The sequence below is a fragment of the Haliotis rubra genome, unplaced genomic scaffold (assembly GCF_003918875.1).
Source record: "Haliotis rubra isolate DU_JTF1 unplaced genomic scaffold, ASM391887v1 Scf21, whole genome shotgun sequence".
Classification (NCBI taxonomy): domain Eukaryota; kingdom Metazoa; phylum Mollusca; class Gastropoda; order Lepetellida; family Haliotidae; genus Haliotis; species Haliotis rubra.
Genome location: NW_025766114.1, coordinates 3,067,263 through 3,089,046, shown reverse-complemented (window position 1 = coordinate 3,089,046; position 21,784 = coordinate 3,067,263). Strand labels below are relative to the sequence as shown.

The window sequence follows — 21,784 nt, the reverse complement described above, 5'->3', positions numbered from 1 at the left end:
GGGGAAGAAGTGCCTTCATGACATCTCTGTCGCTGAACAGAACCCATGCCAGAAGGTAAGATCAATAAAATTGCCACAAGTCATTTGCAGCCCTATTTCTGATATATCTCCTGTGAGTGAGTGAGTGAGTGTAGTTTAACGCCGCACTCAGCAATATTCCAGCTATATGGCGGCGGTCTGTAAATAATCGAGTGTGGGCCAGACAATCCAGTGATCAACAGCATGAGCATCGATCTGCGCAATTGGGAACCGATGATATGTGTCAACCAAGTTAGCGAACCTGACCACCGTGAAAAACATAAGGATTGATGTTTCACATTATTTTTGCGTATTTTGATTTCATACCTTATCATGCTAAAATATACCTAAAATAGAAATGTGATGAACCATTTTTCCAAACAATAGATCTTTGTTTTGTGAATTATTTTCAATTACAAATACCTGGGCTCAGTTATGCTGCTGAAGTAACAATATATTTATCAGAAAAAGTTTTGATGAAAGTCAACAGAGTTTCGATTTTTTCTGTTAAATTAAATGGAAATTATCTCACATTAGTATCGTTTTCTTGGTTTCTGAGCAATGACATAATATGTAATTAGTCTACATAACTTTCCATGATAGTTGCTGATGTGTCAGAGTGTCTGAGAGTGATATGTTCCTATTAAGTATGAGAAGTAGAATTGCCTCGGCCAGCATTAAACAAGGAATGTCAAGAACGGTCTTCTTTGAATTTTAACATGTCAAACATTGAGCACTGTTTCGTGTGTTTGACATTGCCGGTGCCACAAATAAGAAATCAAATTATAGTCTTAATAAATTACCCTCAAACAAGATAGCAAGAAAAGATTTATCGATTGAGGGAAACGAAACATATTTGCCCATGGTGCTAACGTAATGATCACCTTGATGCCCCAGACAATAACAGGTTGCACCTCCTGCTCAGTATATAATTATCTACAACATCAATTAAGAACATCAATACAACAATATTAATCTGGGTCTGGTATTATTATTTTATGTTACTTCATATACAATTTCATGACGTGAACAGTAATGATCACTCTTTCACTCACTGTCCGAGTAGTGATCACAGTCACTGCTCCAAGCCTATAAATAATCATTTTCCCCATCTGATGCCTGAGTTTTTTAAACAGCAAAATATGAACATTCACTAGGTGCAATTCAAGTAAGTATTAATCGAGTATCAAATATGAGCATTTTTCTAAAGTTATTTAATCGGACCATGTAATTAATTCCAGCAAAAGTTGTTAGAGATTATTATCAAAAAGATTGCGATAGTTTTTTTGGTTTCACGATGCCTGTGAAGTTGCCCTTGCCATGATCGTGATGTAACATTGAGATGGTTTTTGCTTTTAACTAATTAAACCGAAGTGCTGTTTTTAGAAACAAGGGAACTTCAGTGTTTTCTCTTCACCAAAGACCAAAACTATTGATCAAATTATAAACAATATATGATTACACTATGAAGAAAATATCAGACCACTCGACATGAATTCATGAAGTCAACAATGCTGTTCGTGGCTGTGTGTCGAGAAAATTGACCGATACATTTTCAATTCGCGGGCTTTTCGTTTTAAGGTACATACTAGCTTATTTTGAAAGCTGAGCATTCATGCATTCCATTCGCCCGAGAAGATCCGGCTTAGAATGAACCTTCAGTAACCCATACTTGTCGTAAGAGGCGACTAACGGGATAGAGTGGTCAGGCTCGCTGACTTGGTTGACACATATGTCATCGGTTCCCAATTGCGGAGATCGATTTATTTACAGACCGCCGCCATATAGCTGGAATATTGCTGTGTGCGGCGTAAAACTAAAACTCACTCACTATTTACAGAACGCCGTCATAAAGCTGGACAATTGCTGAGTGCGGCGTTAAACAACAACCAAACCATAGGTAATTCAAATGACACGTAAATCCTACTCGGTAAATAGTATTGTAAATATATTGTAGTTTATTTAGAAATGTCATTATGCCCCTCTCCTGTCGAATGTGTTCGACTGCAGCATTGAGAGGATTTATCAATGGAGCTAAAATATTTAATATCAGTTGCTGTCACAAGCTGTCCGCCAACCACTTATCATACACTCTATCATTATCGGACCCATCCACTCATGTGCCACGTAAGCTGGACTGAGCACATATCGTGAGTGTTCCACATCCGAACGCTATCAGTTGGGGAAGGAGCAAGTGAGGGCCACATGTAACGGAGTCACGTGACATCTGGGAAGTAAACACCTCTAACAATGGCGGTTCCAAACGCGCTTGTGTGGCAATTTACATTTTGGTGAGACCATCGCGGCTCGGGGTTAGCGGGGTAAAAAGTGACGTGGAAAGTTCACATGGGGTTTTGATTGTCGCCACAAGTCGGCTTTGACCCTGAACTTTCCAAGCAGAATGAAAATGTGGTTGCGACTGTTTACCGTTGTGGCAGCTCTCGGGGTATTTTTGCCAATGTTGGTGCTTGTCTATATGAACGCTTGGAGCATCTCTGACGGTCCGGAACGGCCGATTGGAGGTGAGTAGATTTCATTAAATTGATTTCTTGTGTTTACAGCCGATAAACGCATGTAATCTGTTGAGAGCTCCGAACTATGGGAGCTATGCAGAAACAAGTTGAAAAGTGATGTCAAAAGTTTGTTCACAGTTCTCTGTAAACTAGCCCTGTTAGGTTTGTGAGTCAAAACGCATTTCGTTATAAGGCTACTTTAGTGAAAAAGACTTACGGTTGCTATGAAAATGATACTGTTATTCTCCTGCTCTAAACCATGTCATTAGACCGTTCAAGTGATATACCACCAAGTGGTTTACTTATATATCTAAGGATTCATCCGCGTTATAAAGAGTCATGTGGGTATTGTGTGATTTGGAGGCCAGCGATGTTAAATCGCGAGCATCGTGGTGCCAGGTTAATGACGAGCAGTAGTCGGGGTCAGAGAGATAGACTACTGGTCAAATTTAAATTTTGGATAACATCTAAATATTAGTTTTACACACAGACACAAAAAAATGACATCCTTCTGACATGTTGGATGATAATTTCTATATATAGATATATGATAAGCTTCCTTTTTATAACATGTTTTTTTCTTCCTTTTTTTGTTTAACATGTTGCGTAGCTACAACTTGTCTATAATATAGACTGTCTCTGTAGTTAAAAATAAAATATTATCACAAGAATGTGTTGTAATATATGACAAACATTCTCTTTGCTGTAAAGGAGAGGAAAAATACATGATAGTATTTATTATAACTCCCCCCCCCCAAAAAAAAATATGAAGTATTTAATTCACAGAATATCATCTATTAAATTCTAAACCATCATGTAGTCTCAATTGCTTAGTTGAATTGGTCTTCAGAAACTCATGCTTGTGGAAAAAAATGAATAACAGGATTGGGTGGCAGGCTTGTTGACTTATATGTCATTGTATCCCAAATGCATAGGTCGATGCTGATGCTGTTAATCACAGGATTGTATGGTCCAGACATGATTATTTACACACGGCCGCCATGCAGCTGGGATATTGTTGAGTTAACGAGCAAACTGGCACCGGGAATGAATAATATTTGATTGCTAGATTCATGACTATAGTACAATAACTACTGATTTCCAAGTTATAGGACACTTTTCTATGAAAAGCGAAATTTACATGATAGTTCTGTAACTATCACAGAACGGCAAAGAATTGCATCAGGAGAACAGTCTGTGAAGTTGTAGTTGGGAAGGGACAGCTGCACTATGACTAGTATGAGGGTTGGAGGATAAGTCTTGAGCATCAAATATACTAGCCACAAGAAGAAACTGTCCATTGTTAATATTCTTTCTAAATTTGAGTGACTGAGTGTGAGTTTAGTTTTGTGCCACTTTTAGCAATATTCTAGCAATATCATGCAGGGGACACCAGAAATGGGCTTCACATATTGTACCCATGTGGGGAATCGAACCCAGTCTTCGGCGTGACGGGCGAATGCTTTAGCCACTAGGCTACCCAATCACTTCTCTAAATTTGAAAGTACAGCAATGTGTTTCCGTGTATACATAAAAGGTGAGTTTTGAGATTATAAGGTGTCAGCAGTAGTGGATTCGTCGCAGTGACCAAACGACCAGGCAATTGATTGCATTTTCTCATAATAGAACACAAACCATTTTGGAACTACTGTTTTAGTGTTTGAAACACTTAATGATGGAACATATCTTAGAAGTTGTCAGGGCCTGAAAATGTGTTAAATTCATAGGAAACTCATGATATGTTCATGACATAATGATCTTACTCATCACTTCAAGTAGAAAGTTGGATCATTTTACATTGGATGTGAAATTTGCAAACCCAATCTGCAAAGCTTCTCAATAAAACAGTGAACAACAGAGAACCATATGATTTGTCTTTAGACTTATCTGCAATAACAACTTGAATAGCAAAATCTGGAAAATGAAGCTAACCAATTTTTTTCGATGATTGTTCATTGGTAATGAACCAATCATCAATCGTGAGATTTCCACCAATTCCCAACACTGGTCAGCAGAACATTATAAGTAGCGATATGCGAGGCAGGGGTCAACATGGTCAACAATGTCTCAAATTCAATTACCAAAGGCTTGTGGATTTTTTTGCCGACTGTATCGAAAGACTTCTTTGGCAAAAGTGTATCAATGTAGATGGGGAGCATAAAAAATAATTAATCAGTATATTCAAGTCATTCTATGTGAGGCTCAGAACATAGTGTGTAAGTCACTCAAAATATTTGTTTCAAATGAGACGTCTGGAGAAATGATTTATGCAGAGACAATTAGAATCGTAGGTTAGTGATTACAAATCCTTTCTGTTTTGTAGAGGCAGTTAGTCGCAAAGTCCACTACAAGAGCAGAGATAGGCTGAACTCGGCTGGACGAAATCCAAAGGTAATTGATTGACATCAACATGACAACTGTCAGCTTCGTTTCACAACTCTTGAATCAGTACACTGACTCTGTTCTAGACCAAACAAAACCTGTGAAGATCCGGGTTAGAATTGGTCTTCAGCAAGAATAGAAAAAGGACTGGTCAACCCCAGAGTCAGTGCTGTGTCTGACTCAGGTATCCTTGTTGAAGGGGTGCTGACCCAGTGCAATTCTTTGTGACTGTTTGTTTGTTGTTTAATGCGGCACTCAACTATATTCCAGCCATATGGCGGCGGTCTGTAAAGAATCGTGTCTGGACCAGAAAATTCAGTGATCGACCTACACAAATGGGATACAATGACATATGTCAACCAAGTCAACGAGCCTGACCACCCGATCCTTTTAGCTGTCTCCTATGACAATCTTTTGTTGCTGAAGATAGAGGTGGCATATGGTCCTGTGCATAGAGCTCAGGTCACAAATCAGGTGAAGCAACGTTGAACACGGAGAGTCCTTGGATGGGTGACCCTGTTTGGCAGCTTGACTACTGAGAGTTCCTAGGACTTCAGTCCTGACCCACAATGAAGCACATGTGATACATGTGGTCTCACCTTAGGCAAGTGAATTTGTTCAAAATTGCCTCTGTTCACCCAGCAGAAAATGGGTACCGGTGGGATAAAGTCATGTGACTATATGACCCTCTAGCACTTAACAGGCTGCTTTGGTTATCAGGGGTACGGTAATAATATCAGATTGTTTGGGCGCTTAGAGCATGCATTGTCCATGGAGCAATGCACATGTTAAATGGAGTATTATTGTTATTATTTATTATCATTGATAGAGAATCTCACCTAAGTGTCTTCTGATATCAATTATATCTACACAAGTTGAAAAAGTTACAAATTTGTACTTTTATCAATGAGGGTTGATATATTTGATATCAGAAAACACAAGGGTAAGATTTTTTTTATCATCAAAAATCACTCTTAATTAGTTTTCAATGACAAATGTACATCTCTGAACACAGTACTGCAATTAGACTTGCAGTGCAGCGATTTCATAGCATTGTCATGTCATCAAGTTCATGACATCATAGCATTGTCAGGGCATTGTACAAAATCTATTGTCAAAACGATATCTCCTAGGAGATATTGTGTGATCTCACACAAGCAATATCTACAATGGAACACAGTTCTGAGACCAATTCTAACCCGGATCTTCATGAGTCTCTTCGGAACTGGTTGTTGTTTGATCTCACACAAGCAATATCTACAATGGAACACAGTTCTGAGACCAATTCTAACCCGGATCTTCATGGGTCTGTTCGGGACTGGTTGTTGTTTGTTTCTTGTCGTGGGTACCCTGGTGTCATCCCTTATTTCTTGACTGGCACCATTGATAGTGTAAGGCCTGTCCTCATATTGATCAATAAAGGTGAAATATTTTTGTCTTGTCATTAATTGGAATATGTACTCATCTGACCCTTTAATATTTCAGTTATTATACAAACTGGTTTCAAAATAGGTGCATCTAGATTATTGCACAAATAACATTTTACAACACTTTGAAGTTCAATTTCATCTCACAGTGACTAAAAATATTTTGATTAAAATAAAATAAAGGAATAGAATTTTATTTTTTTAGCATCATTTATTAGTAATACAATTCCACGATTTTACATCCCCTGTACAGTGTCATGTGGATGGACATACCAGGGTGTTGGGGTTAAAAAAAGATTAGTCACAAGTTAGATATACGCTTGTCATAAGTGTTAACACTATGACTATAAAGATTTCACTTTCTCACTTACATTTTCTGTTATGTTTCAGTATTTTATAATGTAATTTTAGTTCTTTTATGAAAGTGTCAAAATTACAATCACTTCCAGTGACTTTGCAGCGATACACTATAAATTTAGCAAACTTCGTCTTTACATTTTTGTCGTAAATATTAGCATATTTAATCTATGTGTATGTTCTTAAGCACAATGACTATTTCTTGAAGATTCAAGGAAATTTATGTTCATGACATATTAGTCATCACTTTAAAGTAGCAGGTTGCATCATTTTACATTGGATGTGAAATTTGCAAATGCAATTTTTGCAGTTTCTAAATAAACCAAAAACAACACTTATCTGCAATAACAACCTGAATAGGAAAATCTGAAAAATGAAGCTAGCCAAATGTTTCTCGATGATTGCTCGTTGGTAATGAACCAATCATCAATTGTGAGATTTCAACCAATTCAAACACTATCGATGACCATGACAACTCACACAGGCAAACAAATGTATCAGATTTACTGCTTGACAATGAGAATCCCTTTGAAATTGCAAAGTCCCCATATTTTATCTGCACATGGATATGCTGATTGAATCTGTTGGATCAATGCTGAAGTCTGTATCTGGTAGTTTGAATTTATTTATTTCAGATTTACAGATTTCAGTGCTCGATGTTTGTATTCTGGTAAACTGGTCAACTAAAGGTTTCGACACATTCAGTTTGTTCATAATTCTCTGAAGTGAATACACAGCATTTGCGAAACTTAAAAATCATGATTTTTATCTTTATACCATGGCATTGTGGCTGCAAGAAGTTATCAGTAATATTCAGTTGCAGTCTCATGCCATGTATCCCCCAACACATGTGACACCCTCGTATCTCTCAACTACAGATCACATCATCATGCTGAGCACAATGGCATAGGCGGATCCAGGTGTGTGTGTGTGTGTGTGGGGGTCCTTGCTCACAAAGAGTTTCAATCACCCTTATTTTAATGTTATATGGGGGCCGGTGGGGTAGCGTAGTGGTTAAAGCGTCGGCTCGTCACGCCGAAGACCCGGGTTCGAATCCCCACATGGGTACAATGTGTGAAGCCCATTTCTGGTGTCCCCAGCCGTGATGTTGCTGGAATATTGCAAAAAGCAGCGTAAAACCAAACTCAGTCAGTCAGTTAATGTTATATGGGCACTTATAAACTTGCATGACACACAAGACGTACACTTTTGACCTATATTGTACAGGGATCTCTCAGACAAAACGGGAAGTGTTTCAATAGCAGATAAGCAGTTGGATATGAAAGCGAGATGGTGGATTTGACAAACTGTGAATCTTGATAGATAATGTTTCTAGCTCTTTCTCATTGTGAAACGATGTTATTTATCCTTTAATTTCCTCTCTGATTCTACAGTCTTTATCTATTTTTTAAGAACTTCATGCAAGTGCCAATAGGTTGAAATTAGCTTTCTATACTCTTGCATTTACAATATTCACTACTTTACAGGGATCGAAATAGTGCTTAATTTGTTACGGCATGTTAAATATTGAAATGGCACAGATGAAATATTTACAGTGTGCTCTGGTGGCACGACTAAAATTATGAAAATACTACTCACAATGTTTGTTTAATAGGAAATGCAGTAAATTTTACCATCTCAAATGATTCAAAACCATTTTATACACCCAGTCAAACTGTTTAATGGCAGCCCTCTCAGTCTCACAGCCAAACATGTGTTAAACAGTTTGAATGCTACTGGGCATAAGAGGAAATCACGTTCTTTTTAGATGATGACATTGTTTGTGGGTAATTTTTGGTCCAGGACAAATGAAGCTGAATTTCTTGAAGTAATGATAAGGTTTAGGAAATCCAGCTCTCAAGTTTACATGTTTACATGATGTGTACTGATTTATTGAACAATAAATGATGGTGTTAACTGTGTTAGGATCTACACCGAAACGTCCAAATGCCACTGAAAGAAGACTTTTTCAATATGTTTAGAATTACTTTTTTGTGGACTGAAGAAATTAATGAAGATAAGATCAGCGATATATTTCTTCTTTGCAGTTACTGTTTTTTGTGGTGTTTTGTAGGGCCTCAGCTGGCGTGATCACATTGAAGATATGTGCGAGGAGATGGATATCAAACGTTACCAGAAAATGAATCATCGTTCTTTCAACCATATCATCGTCGACAAGAGATACAAGGTCCTCTACTGCCAGGTCCCCAAAGTTGCTTGTACAAACTGGAGACGTATGCTTTTGATTCTTTCAGGCAAGGTCGACGTTTCTGACCCAATGTTGCTCAAGGCTAATGACGTTCACCAGAAATATGACAAGCATCTCACATACTTATCTGACCTCACATCGGATGAAGTTGATTATGCATTGAGGAATTATTTCAAATTTTTTATAGTGCGTGAACCTTTTGAAAGACTTCTTTCTGCATATCGGAACAAGTTTCAAGGTCAGACAAACTCCAGTAAATTCTTTCATACACGATACGGAAAGAACATTATCAGGAAGTACAGAAAAAATGCAACGGCAAAATCACTTGCTCATGGGAATGACGTAACCTTTTTAGAGTTTGTGCAATATGTTGTGGACAAGAATAAGAAAGAAACTTTAAATGAGCATTGGTGCCAGTTCTTTGAACTCTGTCTCCCGTGTCTGATTAAGTATGACTTTATTGGAAAATATCATCAGTTGGAGACTGATTCGAAGCATATTTTGGATTCCATTGGCGCGTCATCAGTTGTCAAGTTCCCATCAAGGGCAGCTTCCTACCACCATCAGAAAACTTCTGACCTCCTGCAAAATTATTATCAACAAATCCCTGCTCATTACCTTGAACGTTTGTGGGAAACATATTACCCAGACTTTCAGCTGTTCAACTACTCAATACCGAGCAGTATCCGAAATCTCACCTCCCTGTGGAATGGAAGCTGAATGTGTTGGTCAGTACTAAGACACAGTGTTCATTTTGATGCCAAAACAAAGCAACTGTTTGTACAAACTACAGATGTACCTGTCCTGCCTGAAGAGTGGAAGAGCTTATGTCATGGCCTGTAAGTTTTGTTGTGCGAATCAATGCTTTGTGAAAATTTATTTCTCGAAAGCCGAACTTGACACATGTTCAAACCTATGATGAAGCCTCGTAATATCCCTGAATTCTTTCGACCGTTCAGAATTTGGTGGCTACGTGAAAAACATTAAAAAAAAAATGGTGCCCTATAATGCTGAACAATCTGAAAATATTGCAATATTTACACTGACCTTTTGACCTTTTGTATTAACGGTTAGGTGAGCTACAGTGCTGGTGCTATTTTTGAACAATAGATCAAGAGAAGAAAGTTTATTTTAGATGTGTACATTGTTTTAGGAAATGCCTGTGCCAAAACGCAGTAATTGCTTTTTAAACCAATTTGTCTTTTGAACAATAGATTGAGTTCAAGTTATGTGATAAGGGACAATTTGTTGAGTGTGTGTTCCTGTACTATAAGGCAAATGTTATGGCCAAAACAGTATTGCTGTTGGGGTAGCCCAGTAGTGAAAGTGTCTGCACAATGTGTAAAGTCCATTTCTGGTGTTCCCAGCCGTGATATTGCTGGAATATTGCTAAAAGCGGCGTAAAACCAAAACTCACTCAGCATAACGAGCAAACACTTTAACCTCAAGGCTACCCCACTGCCCTTCATAAGCTGCAATGAGAAGTTTAGCATGCCTTGTATGAAGTTGTATACATCGGTTGGATGAACTACAATGTATTTTATCCTGGTATATGTGATGTGATTGTTATATTCTGTCTGTCCATAGCATAATACTTAACCTTTCAGTATTTGTTCAAGAAAGATTGCTCATATACCTCATGCTGAAATTTTCCTTTTATCACTGGATTGTCTTGTCCAGATTTGATGATTTACAGACCGCTATCACATAGCTGGAATATTGCTGAGAGACAAACAAATAAATAAAGTCAGATACTAATGACAAACTTAAACAAAGATAGCATTCAGACGTTGGACCAACATTGGCAATGGTTTTGCCAACATTGCCAACGTTGGACCAACGTTTGAATGCTATCTGGGAAGTTCCTCATTTTCACAAAGACTTGGTACTTTCAACTGTGAGATTAGTTCCAAGTCAGAACTACAGGAATTCATTTTATGTTCATATGACTTCCATGGACGTCAACATGAACCAAGACATGGTTTGTTTTAAATGTTTTTTACTCCTGCCACCATATCTGAAAATGCCAATTATCTTTAAAAACGAAATCCAAAATTTCTTTGAAAAGAGACCGAAAAATATCAGTGACCTTTGACAGTTGTTTTTTTTTGGCAGACTGTTTAAAATACAAACAACTTTCTTATCGCTGTTAGTTAAATTCCAGGGACTAACAGACAAAAAGCCCAATCAACTAGATTTCGATATCGTGCCATATCCATCCTACCATAATGGAAGGAGAGTCAAAATTGTATTTTGTTCATCAGTAGCAGCACTGATCTAGTCAACATTTGAACAAAATATAATGCCCCTACATGGAATTTTCTGGCCATTTTTATGTAAAAACATATAGAAAAAATGACTTAGGATGGAAAGAGACTACTTTGTATTGCCACAGATTTACCTCACAGGTGTTGAAGCTTGCTGAAGGTTTTTGTAGAATTTAGTGGTGGTACGATTAATTGAAATAATCGAAGATTGGTCGCAGTGACTAAAGGACCAACCAATCGATCATGTTTCCTCATAATCGAAGACATGAGATATTAACCGATTCAAACACTAGTAAAATTCAGTTTGAGTGTTGATCTATGCTGAAACAAATCATCAGCTGGAGACAGCTTGCAATGCTTTAGTTACCAATGTCATTTAATTAAATTTGTATCATCGCAGACAAATTCATAACCAATTATTGCTTTGTTGGTATAACAAGCCTGAATGAAGAAACTTGTCAACTTTAGTGACCTTTTGTGTATTGGCTTTTTCTATTTGCTGACTTGCAGTTAAAATCAAGTTTCGGGGGATTTTTTAAACTCATTGCTGTCATGTTTGCTTTTAAACATGAAAAATAACATGAGTAATGTTTTCAGGGCTTGCATGTTGTCATTCTCTTTGGGTAATACTTAGGGCTGGCTATTGTTATCATGGTTATAGATCAATAATCATTAATTTAATATTGATCGATTATTGATAAATATCAGAGACATAACTTTGAGCAAAAATGCCAAAAATATCTGAGAGAAATTAATAGATTTCACATCACTGGTGACCGGTGACATGTTTTTGCATGGATTATTAACAAAATAGGATCCTGAAGCAGACCATGGATAAATTCCTAAATTTGTATATTGTGTGCGAAAATTCAAACTTTTTTCTATCACAAAAGTAAATGATATCGATAACACAATTGTCATATCGATAATCATTGATAATCTTTCCTATCAACAATATTTCTGATTATTAGTAATTTTAGCCAGTCTTTGTATAAGTGTTGTTTCTTTGGGCATTTTTTGTGCAGGATGTATTTGAAGCAACTCAAGCCTAATTGGGTTGTGGTGATGTTTTGTGGTTTTACAAAAATGCACATCTTCTGAGTCAAAGCAGTTCAAACTGACTTTCAAAGTCTTGTTTTAACCCTTGCTGAACTAGGCTAGAATTTTGTGGCTAACCAGTGACAATGAGTTATGTCCCTTCTATGTCCTCCAATTGACCAATCAAATTTCACCTTTCATGTCAGTTGCCCTCACTTTCAAATCAGTGGCAGAGCCTAGTCAAGATAATCAGATCAATAAAAATCAAGATCTATATCAAATATAGCAGGTCGGTCTCACTGCCTGAAGTAATTCAATTTACTCATTTTGATTAAAAACATGAACAGATTTTGAAAGTGTCTGTCAAGGCCCAGTTCAAGTTTCACATGCGTTACGAATCATGGAATCAACCAAAGAGTTGTTTTTGAACCGGGTGTCAATTTCATTCTGTGACTTTGATTGGACTGTACATACTTTTGTTAGTCCAGCCAAAATATACTCTTAGAATAAAGTAGGGGAGCATCATTTTTAATTTTTTAATTTACGATTGAAACAATTAGGAGATATATTGGAGTCAATTAATGTTGATACGATAATAATAAATGTTTTGTCTGTCTTTGAAAAGTTTGTTAACACTTATACTTCCTATCCAAATTGAAAGTTTAGCTTCCCTTACTTTTTTAAAGAGTATATATATATAAAACAATCCAGCCTGAAGCTGGGTGTTGAAACAAAATTGGTTTGTATTCTATCCAGATGTTATTACTAATACATATATCTAAATACTAGATAAAATACTGGTCATGAACATTGAATTATGATAGTTTCTGTAAGCAAAATTCCATTGCCTCCTGCTGTGATATTGCTAAAATATTGCCAAAAGTGGCTGAGACATTACTCACTCACTTGGAGCTCATTTGGAGTTAACCCACGAAGGTCCGGGTTAGACTGAACCTTCAGTAACCCATGCTTGTCGTAAGAGGCGACTAACGGGATCGGGTGGTTAGGCTCGCTGACTTGGTTGACACATGTCATCGGTTCCCAATTAAGCAGATCGATGATCATGCTGTTGATCACTTGATTGTCTGGTCCAGACTCGATTATTTACAGACTGCTGCCATATAGCTTGAATATTGCTGAGTGTGGCGTAAAACTAAACTCACTCACTCATTTGGAGTTGTGATGTTTTTAAAGCATTTTGGTCACATTTCTGCTGAAAGTGATGAGCTAGTTGGAATGCTTGTGCCAATATTTTAGATTTTCTTTGGCTGAAGTGAAAATTCTTTGTATCTAACATAAGTTTTTATCACTACGGTATATGTGATCTTGGTTTGATTTTATTTGGTAATTTTTTAAAATATGGGATTAGGATCTTCCATGAAGATTCCCTGTCATATCTGATTTGGGATTTGGGGATGTAGTAGATGGATGATTTGAAGAAGGTGAGTTCAAACTGTATAAATGTTGAATTCCAAAAAGAGAAAGACAATAACTTTTGGTAGTTGATGTTCTGACTGTTCCACAGAGGTGAATGGTAAAATACAAACACAGTTTTTTTATCTGCTGTTTGGAAATCATTATATTTATTTTGACAAGCTAGATGAGATGTTGAGGCTAACATTTTGTGTAACCAACAATTAAAAAGTCAGGGTTGAATATAACCAATTCCTTGTACATATATTGAAGTACATCACTATTGAGTAATTGGGTTATTCAGGAATGAATATTCAATCCTATTTTATGATACAAACTTCATTAATGTCACATATGGTCAATAGTACACCTTTATTAGACAATTTTGTGATCAGTAGCATCAGCCTTGACATTTTGACATGTTATTCAGTAAGGATATTGGTGGCAGCTGTCGATTGTAAATTACATATACTGAGAGAAACAAATAAAGGAACATAGGAAAATTTAAGTGTTCCTTTGATATTTTCCAGTTTTCATCACCAGCTTTGAATAGCGCGCTGTGGGGGGAAATCTGAGGATAAATAAAGGAATACTGCCGTGAAGTGCTGTTCCCTTATTTGTTTCCCTCAGTATATTATAGATTTTAATCACAATTGTCAGTATAAAAAGGAAAGAGACAAAGGTTTGTTGATCTAATACATTTTTAAAAGAATCCCTAAATCTCTTCTTTAGTATGATTGTGATGAGAACTGTTGAACTTTCAACACAAATTTTGGACATGGTGCAGATGGTTGTAAAATGATCATGTTTTGCCATTAGTTCATGCTAAACAGACAGTATTTTTTTATGTCATTTTGTTGATAGTATTTTCATGTTTTGTCCCAGTATTGTTTGTAAATCAGTCAGAGTTAATGTTTATATAACATAGTATTTTTATTCAGTTTTATGCTCTATGTCTATTAATGTACATATGTGTATTTACATCATTACATTTATTTGTCTAGTCATTGTGTACCTGTCTTTAGGTATAAGAATGATAATAATAATGTTTTGTTGAAAAGAGACCACTGATTCCTATTTAGGTTATATAGTTTGTTTTGAGTCTAGAAGATTTCAATGCAGATTTGGAGTCAGCACAGTTTTCAGATTTAAAAGCTTATCAGCCTGCTTCCCTGCATTGTACCAGGATGTGCTGATTCATTATTTGAACAGTGCTGTTATTTTTGGTTTGTCAGACCTTGGTTTTGGTTGGTTTGTTATTTAACACCAAACTCAGCAATGTTCCAACTATATGGCAGCGGTCTGTAAATAATCGAATCTGGACCAGACAATCCAGTGATTAACAGATCATGAGCATCGATCTACACAATTGGGATACGATGACATGTGAGGACCCTGGTTCGATTCCCCACATGGGTACAATGTGTGAAGCCCATTTCTGGTGTCCCCCAGTACTTTAGGGGCAGTGGGGGAGCCTAGTGGTTAAAGCATTTACAAGTCACGTCAATGACCAGGGTTCCATTCCCCACATGGGTACAAAGTGAAGCCCATTTCTGGTGTCCCCAACGGTGATATTGCTGGAATATTGCTGAAAGCGGCATAAAACTCAACTCGCTCACGCATTCACTAGTATTATATGTCTGACGGATGTGTTTGTCCCAACTTCTGTTATCTCCTGTATCTGTGGTGCATAAATAGTCACAGTCTTTCTTGATATTATGGGATAATATTATGACATTTTGGAGCCATATGTACAAACCAATCCGTAGTCAGCGATCAAACATCGACTCTTGTTTGAAAATCCTTTTTCAAATATTTATTTGCTTAGATTTATGTTCTTTTGTTGATGTCTCTAGATTCTGGACCAGGAACAAGAATTTCAGAATATTTTTGGATTATCCAAATGGTAATGGGCCCATAATCAAGCCTTTAATAATCACACCAATAATCCGGGTTCGATTCCCCACAGGCATACAATGCGTGAAATCTCAGTTCTGGTGTTTTCTGGAAAGCTAGAAACTGTTTTCTAGTGACATCATAAAACTTACTAACTCACTCACAAACTCCATGTGATACTCATGTTATTCCATGACTGGGCCCAGTTCCAAAGCAAGTTGTTATCATATCATATACCTCTGTGCTAAAGCATAGGGGACGTTTTGCAGCCTAGTGGTTTAAACATTCTTAGTCATGACAAAATTCCAGGTTTTATTCCCTACATGGTTACAGTGTGTGGAACCCTTGCTGGAAGTTCCTCATTGTAAATGGGGGCGGTGGGGTAGCCTAGTGGTCAAAGCGTTGGCTCGTCATGCCGAAGACCCGGGTTCGAATCCCCACAAGGGTACAATGTGTGAAGCCCATTTCTGGTGTTCCCCGCCGTGATGTTGCTGGAATATTGCTAAAAGCGGCTTAAAACCAAACTCAGTCAGTCAGTCATTGTAAATGTATGTGATTAGTCAAGTTGTTTATGATGTTGATTATAGCCGTCTGTTTGTTCCACAGGCAACAATAATTTGGTTGCTAAGTTGTTACGTCAGTGTCCAGTCAACCATTTCGTTTCAATATAAATGTGTTGTCCTGAGTAAATTTAAGATGCCAAATTTGTTCAAATCAATAATGTTAGATCAGCATTTTAGAAGTTGGTGAGTCAATTATAAAACAGACAACTTCATGGGAAGCAACTTCTTGTTTCTGCAGAGAGCAACGTTTCGGTGTAGATTCCTACATTGTTTCCAAGCTTGAAAATGGTGTAAGAATCTAGACTGAAAAGTGTCGCAATGCAATAAACAAGAAGTTGTCAACCACAAAGTTATGTGCCTTATTATCAGTAATGTTAGTCAATGTTCAAAGGGATTTTTAAAGAGTGATTGATGAGGATAAAGTCTTGTTTGTTTGAAATCCATCGAGCCGTTTTGACATGACATGTTTACTTCAGAGATATTTTTATCATATTTGCGTGTCATATTGCATGTTACTAAATTGTATGCAAGTACTTGCATAGTATAAATATGCTTCTTATTAATTGCTCAATCATATTCTCATGATATGAGATGATGATTTGAAGAAGGAATATGTTCCATGAACATCTGACCACACCCAGTCCAAGTCATGCTCATTTTTTATAGTTAGATTTTCTGTAATTAACCTTAATCATGTACTGTAAGATTAAAACATCATAAAATTAGTGTTAGAGGCAAGGACCATGTTTCTGTCCTCTTCAATGGCTTACAAACAAAAATTATTATTTTAAAACTATGTTAAATCAATGTAATTTTTTATATTTGAATTTGACCCAGATTCAACCAGAGTGCATTGCTTGCCATTGTCAATCAATTTGCAAGGGTGTTGAGTTCATTTGTTCTAGTTAGATGGCCCATGATGTAATTATGTAAATAGCTCTAGTTTCTGGCATTTGAACTCAAAGGCTTGGTCAAAGCATGCCTGTTTAATTACTGCACTTACCCAGGCAACCATCTGTTTGTGTCTTGTAAATGGGCATCATTTGGTGGTAACAATAAAGCATATTTCAGGTACGTTTTGTTTGTTGCCGCAATCAGCAATATTCCAGCTATATGGCGGTAGTCTGTAAATAATCGAGTCTGGACCAGACAATCCAGTGATCAACAGCATGAGCATCGATCTATGTATCTGGGTTACGATGACGTGTCAAGCAGCAAGCCTGTCTACCCGATTACATCAGTCGACTCGTACGACAAGCATGGGTTGCTGATCTTCATCTTATTTCAGGTAAGATTGCTTTAGTTGGAATCCCAAAACCTTGCCTCTACAGATTTTGAAACTTCACTTTCCGATTTTGGGGCTGATTTCAGGTTCAGGGTTCCACTATATGATCTTATAGTTGTAAACAATCTTGCAGTTATTTAGCGTTATTGGGTCTGAGTGATTGCATAGAACAACACATGAATAGTGACATGGGTTGTTTTCAGCACATCGACATGACATGACATGACATCAGCAACACATATATGAGCTCAAAGCTCTGTTCCACAAGGGTGGTGGGTTAAAGCTTTGTTCGTAACGTGGTAGACTCAGGTTCAATTCCCCACATGGATACAATGTGTGAAGCCCACTTCTGGTGTCTCCTTCAGTGATAATGCTGGCTTATTGCTAAAAGTGGTGTAAAACTGAAATCACTCACTCACTGTTCCCAAATCATGTCTTGGCAGGAGTTACAGTCATCCTAGCATGGAAATCTCTTTGTTGATTGGTCCCTGATGTCAAACTATGGCCAAGTTGACTGAAGTATTACTCAGTGTTGACTTTCACAAATGGCAAACCCGATACAGTCAGTATTTTTATTTACCAGTTTGTGTTTCATTTGCCTTCTCTTTTATACAGATTCTTTTATATACATGTCCATCCATCTACCATTCAGTATTCTTTGTGCTTTACATGATCATGTGACCAATTGAACCATCTTTATTCAGTCTTGCTTTGACTCTCCGGGTCATTTTCTTAGATTACTCAGCCTGTGGCCCGTGATGACCAGGGGCACCTTTCACGAAACACTAAGGTGATCGTAAGTCACTAAGGTAACCTCAGTGCAATGTTAAAGAATGGGAGTTAAGGTTAACCTTAGTAAAGGTTGCTTCGTGAAAGGAGCCCCTGATCATGACCATAAGCATAAGTTAGTTTTTGTCGTATGTTTTACAGATTTATCATTGTGTTTTGATGACTTGATGATTGCTGGCGAGATCAATAAAGTACATTTCCGGTTGATTCTGATGGCTTTGTTTTTCATGATATTAGAATTTTCTGGTTTAGGTTATTGGGTTAAGCTTTCATAAAGAAAAAGGGGCGGTGGGATAGCCTAGCGGTTGAAGCGTTCCCTCGTCACGCGTTCCCTAGGTTCGACTCCCCACATGGGTACAATATGTGAAGCCCATTTCATCAGGATTGTTTAGGATCATTTAGCGGTATAGGGTCTGGGTGATTGCATAGAACAACACATGAATAGTGACACAGGTTTTTAGCACATCGATGTGAATGACACATGACATCAGCAACACAATATGAGCTCAGAGCCCTGTTCCACAAGGGCGGTGGGGTAGCCTAGTACTTAAATGTGTAGAGCCCATTTTAGGTGTCCATTTCATTGTATATGATTTTGCAAGAGGCTGTCGTGAATTTTATACTTTGGCTATTCAAAATGGTTCAACAATTGTTCCAATGATGGCAAATGGTAATCTGTTACCACCTGTTGCTGGTAAAACAATCAATCCCCGAGGAGTCAGAACAAAATCCTGCTCGCTCAATCAAAAATGGAAAATTACCTAGCTTTCACAGTTCAGTATCGGCCGGGCAAACATTTGCATAGCACATGCAGTCTGTCATACTTCCGTGCGCACCGGAACTCAGACAACGATCTCGCCCAGTCGGATAACTACGAAAGGTGGAGCTCTCCCCTTTTACAGATTATTTTTTGTACATCAGAGTATTGATGTAATACTCTGTTAACGTGGATAGTGACCACCCTATTAAGAGAAGTTAACTACGGCCCTGATTACAATTCCAGTTGGATGATAAACTACGTCACTTGTCAAACCTAAATTATTTGCGGGCAGGAAAGTTTGGGTCAGGGCTGGCACGTTTTACATCTAACCAGCCCTGTGTTCTGGCTGAAATATTTGGGAGTTTCATACCCTGGTATTGCGTATTGTACTATTGTCATTTGTCTTGTATCACGGGCTATTATGGTTGGCATATTGTCCAAATACAGAAGTCCAGAAGGCCATCGCCCACACCACTTTATTCGGCGTCTAAATATGCAATTACATGATGGTGAAACAACGGCCAGGCAGCATCCGGGAGGCGATTGTCAGTTCCCCTCCCTAGCCGTTGTTCAAGGGTCTAGTTCCCCTTACAAGTATTCAATGTATATACTACCAGGGATACTCTACAACAGGGATAGGTCACTCGCTTGCTTTCTTTACCATTTGTACTAATTAACGTGTGCCTCGTCATGCTCCAACGCACACAGTGACTTGGACTTATAGAGTCTCCCTGATACTACTGACTGTCAGGCAGCATTACGATACATGTATGGTCAGCCTGTAGTATCTAGCACCTCATCCACAATGTTGAACTTCTGTTAAACTGGTCATACTCTAAGGTTAATTACACGATGCTGGCCTGTACATGGCTGTGCTGATGGCAATGATAATAAGCTGCTGTTATTTAAGAAATACCGTTCTCTCTACCACCATGTATAGTGTAATAAAGCACACTTTCGCCCTGAACTATTATAACGTTAAAGCACTCGGACTATAATAGTTCAGGGCGAAAGTGTGCTTTATTACACTATACATGGTGGTAGAGCGAACAGTATTTCTTTTCTAAGATGCCAAATTTAATACTTTCTGAGGATAATTACGATTAATCTAATGCAGAAAACAAAGGACGGTGTCGGTGACCTAAATTAAGAATCCTTGCGCGCTGTTCTATAGATGTGCCTCCCCCATACGTTAAGACGAACGTTACCAGAAAAAAGTGATAAACAGTTTGATGACGGTTTACGTTCGGATTAAATATCTTCTCTAAAATATTTTAATTGTATCTGTAAACCGTATGGGGCAATATGAACGTCGCATTTCTACTACCAACGTAAGTTTAGATCAGTACATCCAGATGAAGCTGAGTAGTCAAGCGACATTCCACGATTACATTGTGGGAATGTAAACATTGCGAACGTTACCGTGTCGCTGAAAACTTGTGAGTCGAATTGAGACATTTTAACCGTCGGAAAACACGTAATGTTTCCACCGTGATGTTAGTTGCGTGAAGCAACTGCAAACCAAGAAACGGAATGCAACGGACTAGTTTATTGTAGGAGGCTGTACGAGGCGATGACAACTGACATGCATCGTGACGTCGCTCACATTGTGACGTAGGCAAGTGTACACGAAAATAAACCTTTTGTCTTGCACTTTTTCATCATGAAAAATGTTTGTCAAGTAGTTTTATATCCAAACCCGTACACATATCAGAAGTAACTAATTTATTTTTTGCGTTATATCAATTCATATGTTCAACATTTACCGAGAGTTCTGTGTCCACAATAAACACACCATGGCTTATGTCCCTTGGAAATGACGTCATTGGTGCCCAAATGATAAACGAATGACGTCGTTAGACCTTATTAGACCCATTTCACGTGGTGCAGGTATAGGTGCGGTTCTTGTGTCTCGATGCGCAGGCTACTGTTTTAATCCACCTGTTGCCTGGCCGTCAGCTGGCTATGTCATCAGTTCTACACTGTAATGACGTTGCAGTTTGAAAAAACGTATACATTGTACTAAATGTGTTACCACGTAACCAAATTGTATAACATTCAACCTGTGTCGGTCGCCTTTTCAACGGTATCTTTTTCACAAAAACTAAAATGTGCACTACATCTAGCTTGCCATCGGCGAATGTGCCGGCATTCTACGTTTGTTACTAAAATTCCTACTTAAATCGTACAATATGTCCCTCCTCTTCCACCTTCACTTTGATATCGATACCATATCCATGTACATCACGAAAATAAATGCAATTTGCACTTTTGAACTCTGTTTGAAATTAGTTTTCTATATCATCCGCTCATTGTAGATCAAATATACTGAAAATTACATGCATCGTAAATCTCGCCAGTTTTGACACATTACTACATCACCATTCACTGCGTTTTGCGTGTCTTAATTCAAATGTCAAATTTTACTGGGAGAATTGAATTTAAAAGAAAAAGACCTATCATTGTGATCAGCGGTAGTTTTGTTGTTGTATGATCAAATCACTAATGCTCGTTCTGAAACATTGTCGATGAACCGAGAATCGCTGAGAATGTTTTGGAAAATACGCTTGCAAACACAATTAACGTCAAAGTGAATTTTCAGCCATTTTACAGAGTGTTTATAAAATCACGTCACATGTATGTCGGCTATATTTCGCCCATAAAATCAATTGTATATAGTTCAACACCATCTTCCTGACACGAATCCCTGAATTTCTCATACAGTTCAAAATAAACTGACAAATGGACTCTGTCACCAATTCGAAGTGTTTCACTGAAATCGAACGAAATATATCAGATGCCGCCCTGGGAAAGGACCACTTGTTTGAAATGTAAACAAAGCCAATCCCAGATTTTACACTGTGTAT

General features: G+C 37.7%; 1 protein-coding gene and 1 long non-coding RNA gene across 2 annotated transcripts; both read left to right on the top strand.

Moving 5' to 3' along the window:
• The first annotated feature begins 259 nt into the window (after positions 1–259).
• On the top strand, positions 260–18,364 carry LOC124276561. Its single transcript, XR_006898569.1, has 3 exons — positions 260–270; positions 9,700–9,701; positions 17,296–18,364. It is a non-coding gene; the product is annotated as an uncharacterized LOC124276561 (long non-coding RNA).
• Positions 2,227–11,878, top strand: LOC124276560 (carbohydrate sulfotransferase 11-like). Its single transcript, XM_046712203.1, has 3 exons — positions 2,227–2,540; positions 4,855–4,922; positions 8,772–11,878. The coding sequence occupies exons 1-3, from the start codon at positions 2,420–2,422 to the stop codon at positions 9,624–9,626; spliced, it is 1,044 nt and encodes a 347-aa protein (XP_046568159.1). The 5' UTR covers positions 2,227–2,419; the 3' UTR covers positions 9,627–11,878.
• Positions 18,365–21,784: the final 3,420 nt, after the last annotated feature.

Coding starts and splice junctions, on each gene's coding strand:
- LOC124276560 (XM_046712203.1), top strand. CDS start 2,420: ATGAAAATGTGGTTGCGACTGTTTACCGTTGTGGCAGCTCTCGGGGTA. Junction 2,541..4,854: donor TCCGGAACGGCCGATTGGAG/GTGAGTAGATTT, acceptor TCTGTTTTGTAG/AGGCAGTTAGTCGCAAAGTC. Junction 4,923..8,771: donor CGGCTGGACGAAATCCAAAG/GTAATTGATTGA, acceptor GGTGTTTTGTAG/GGCCTCAGCTGGCGTGATCA.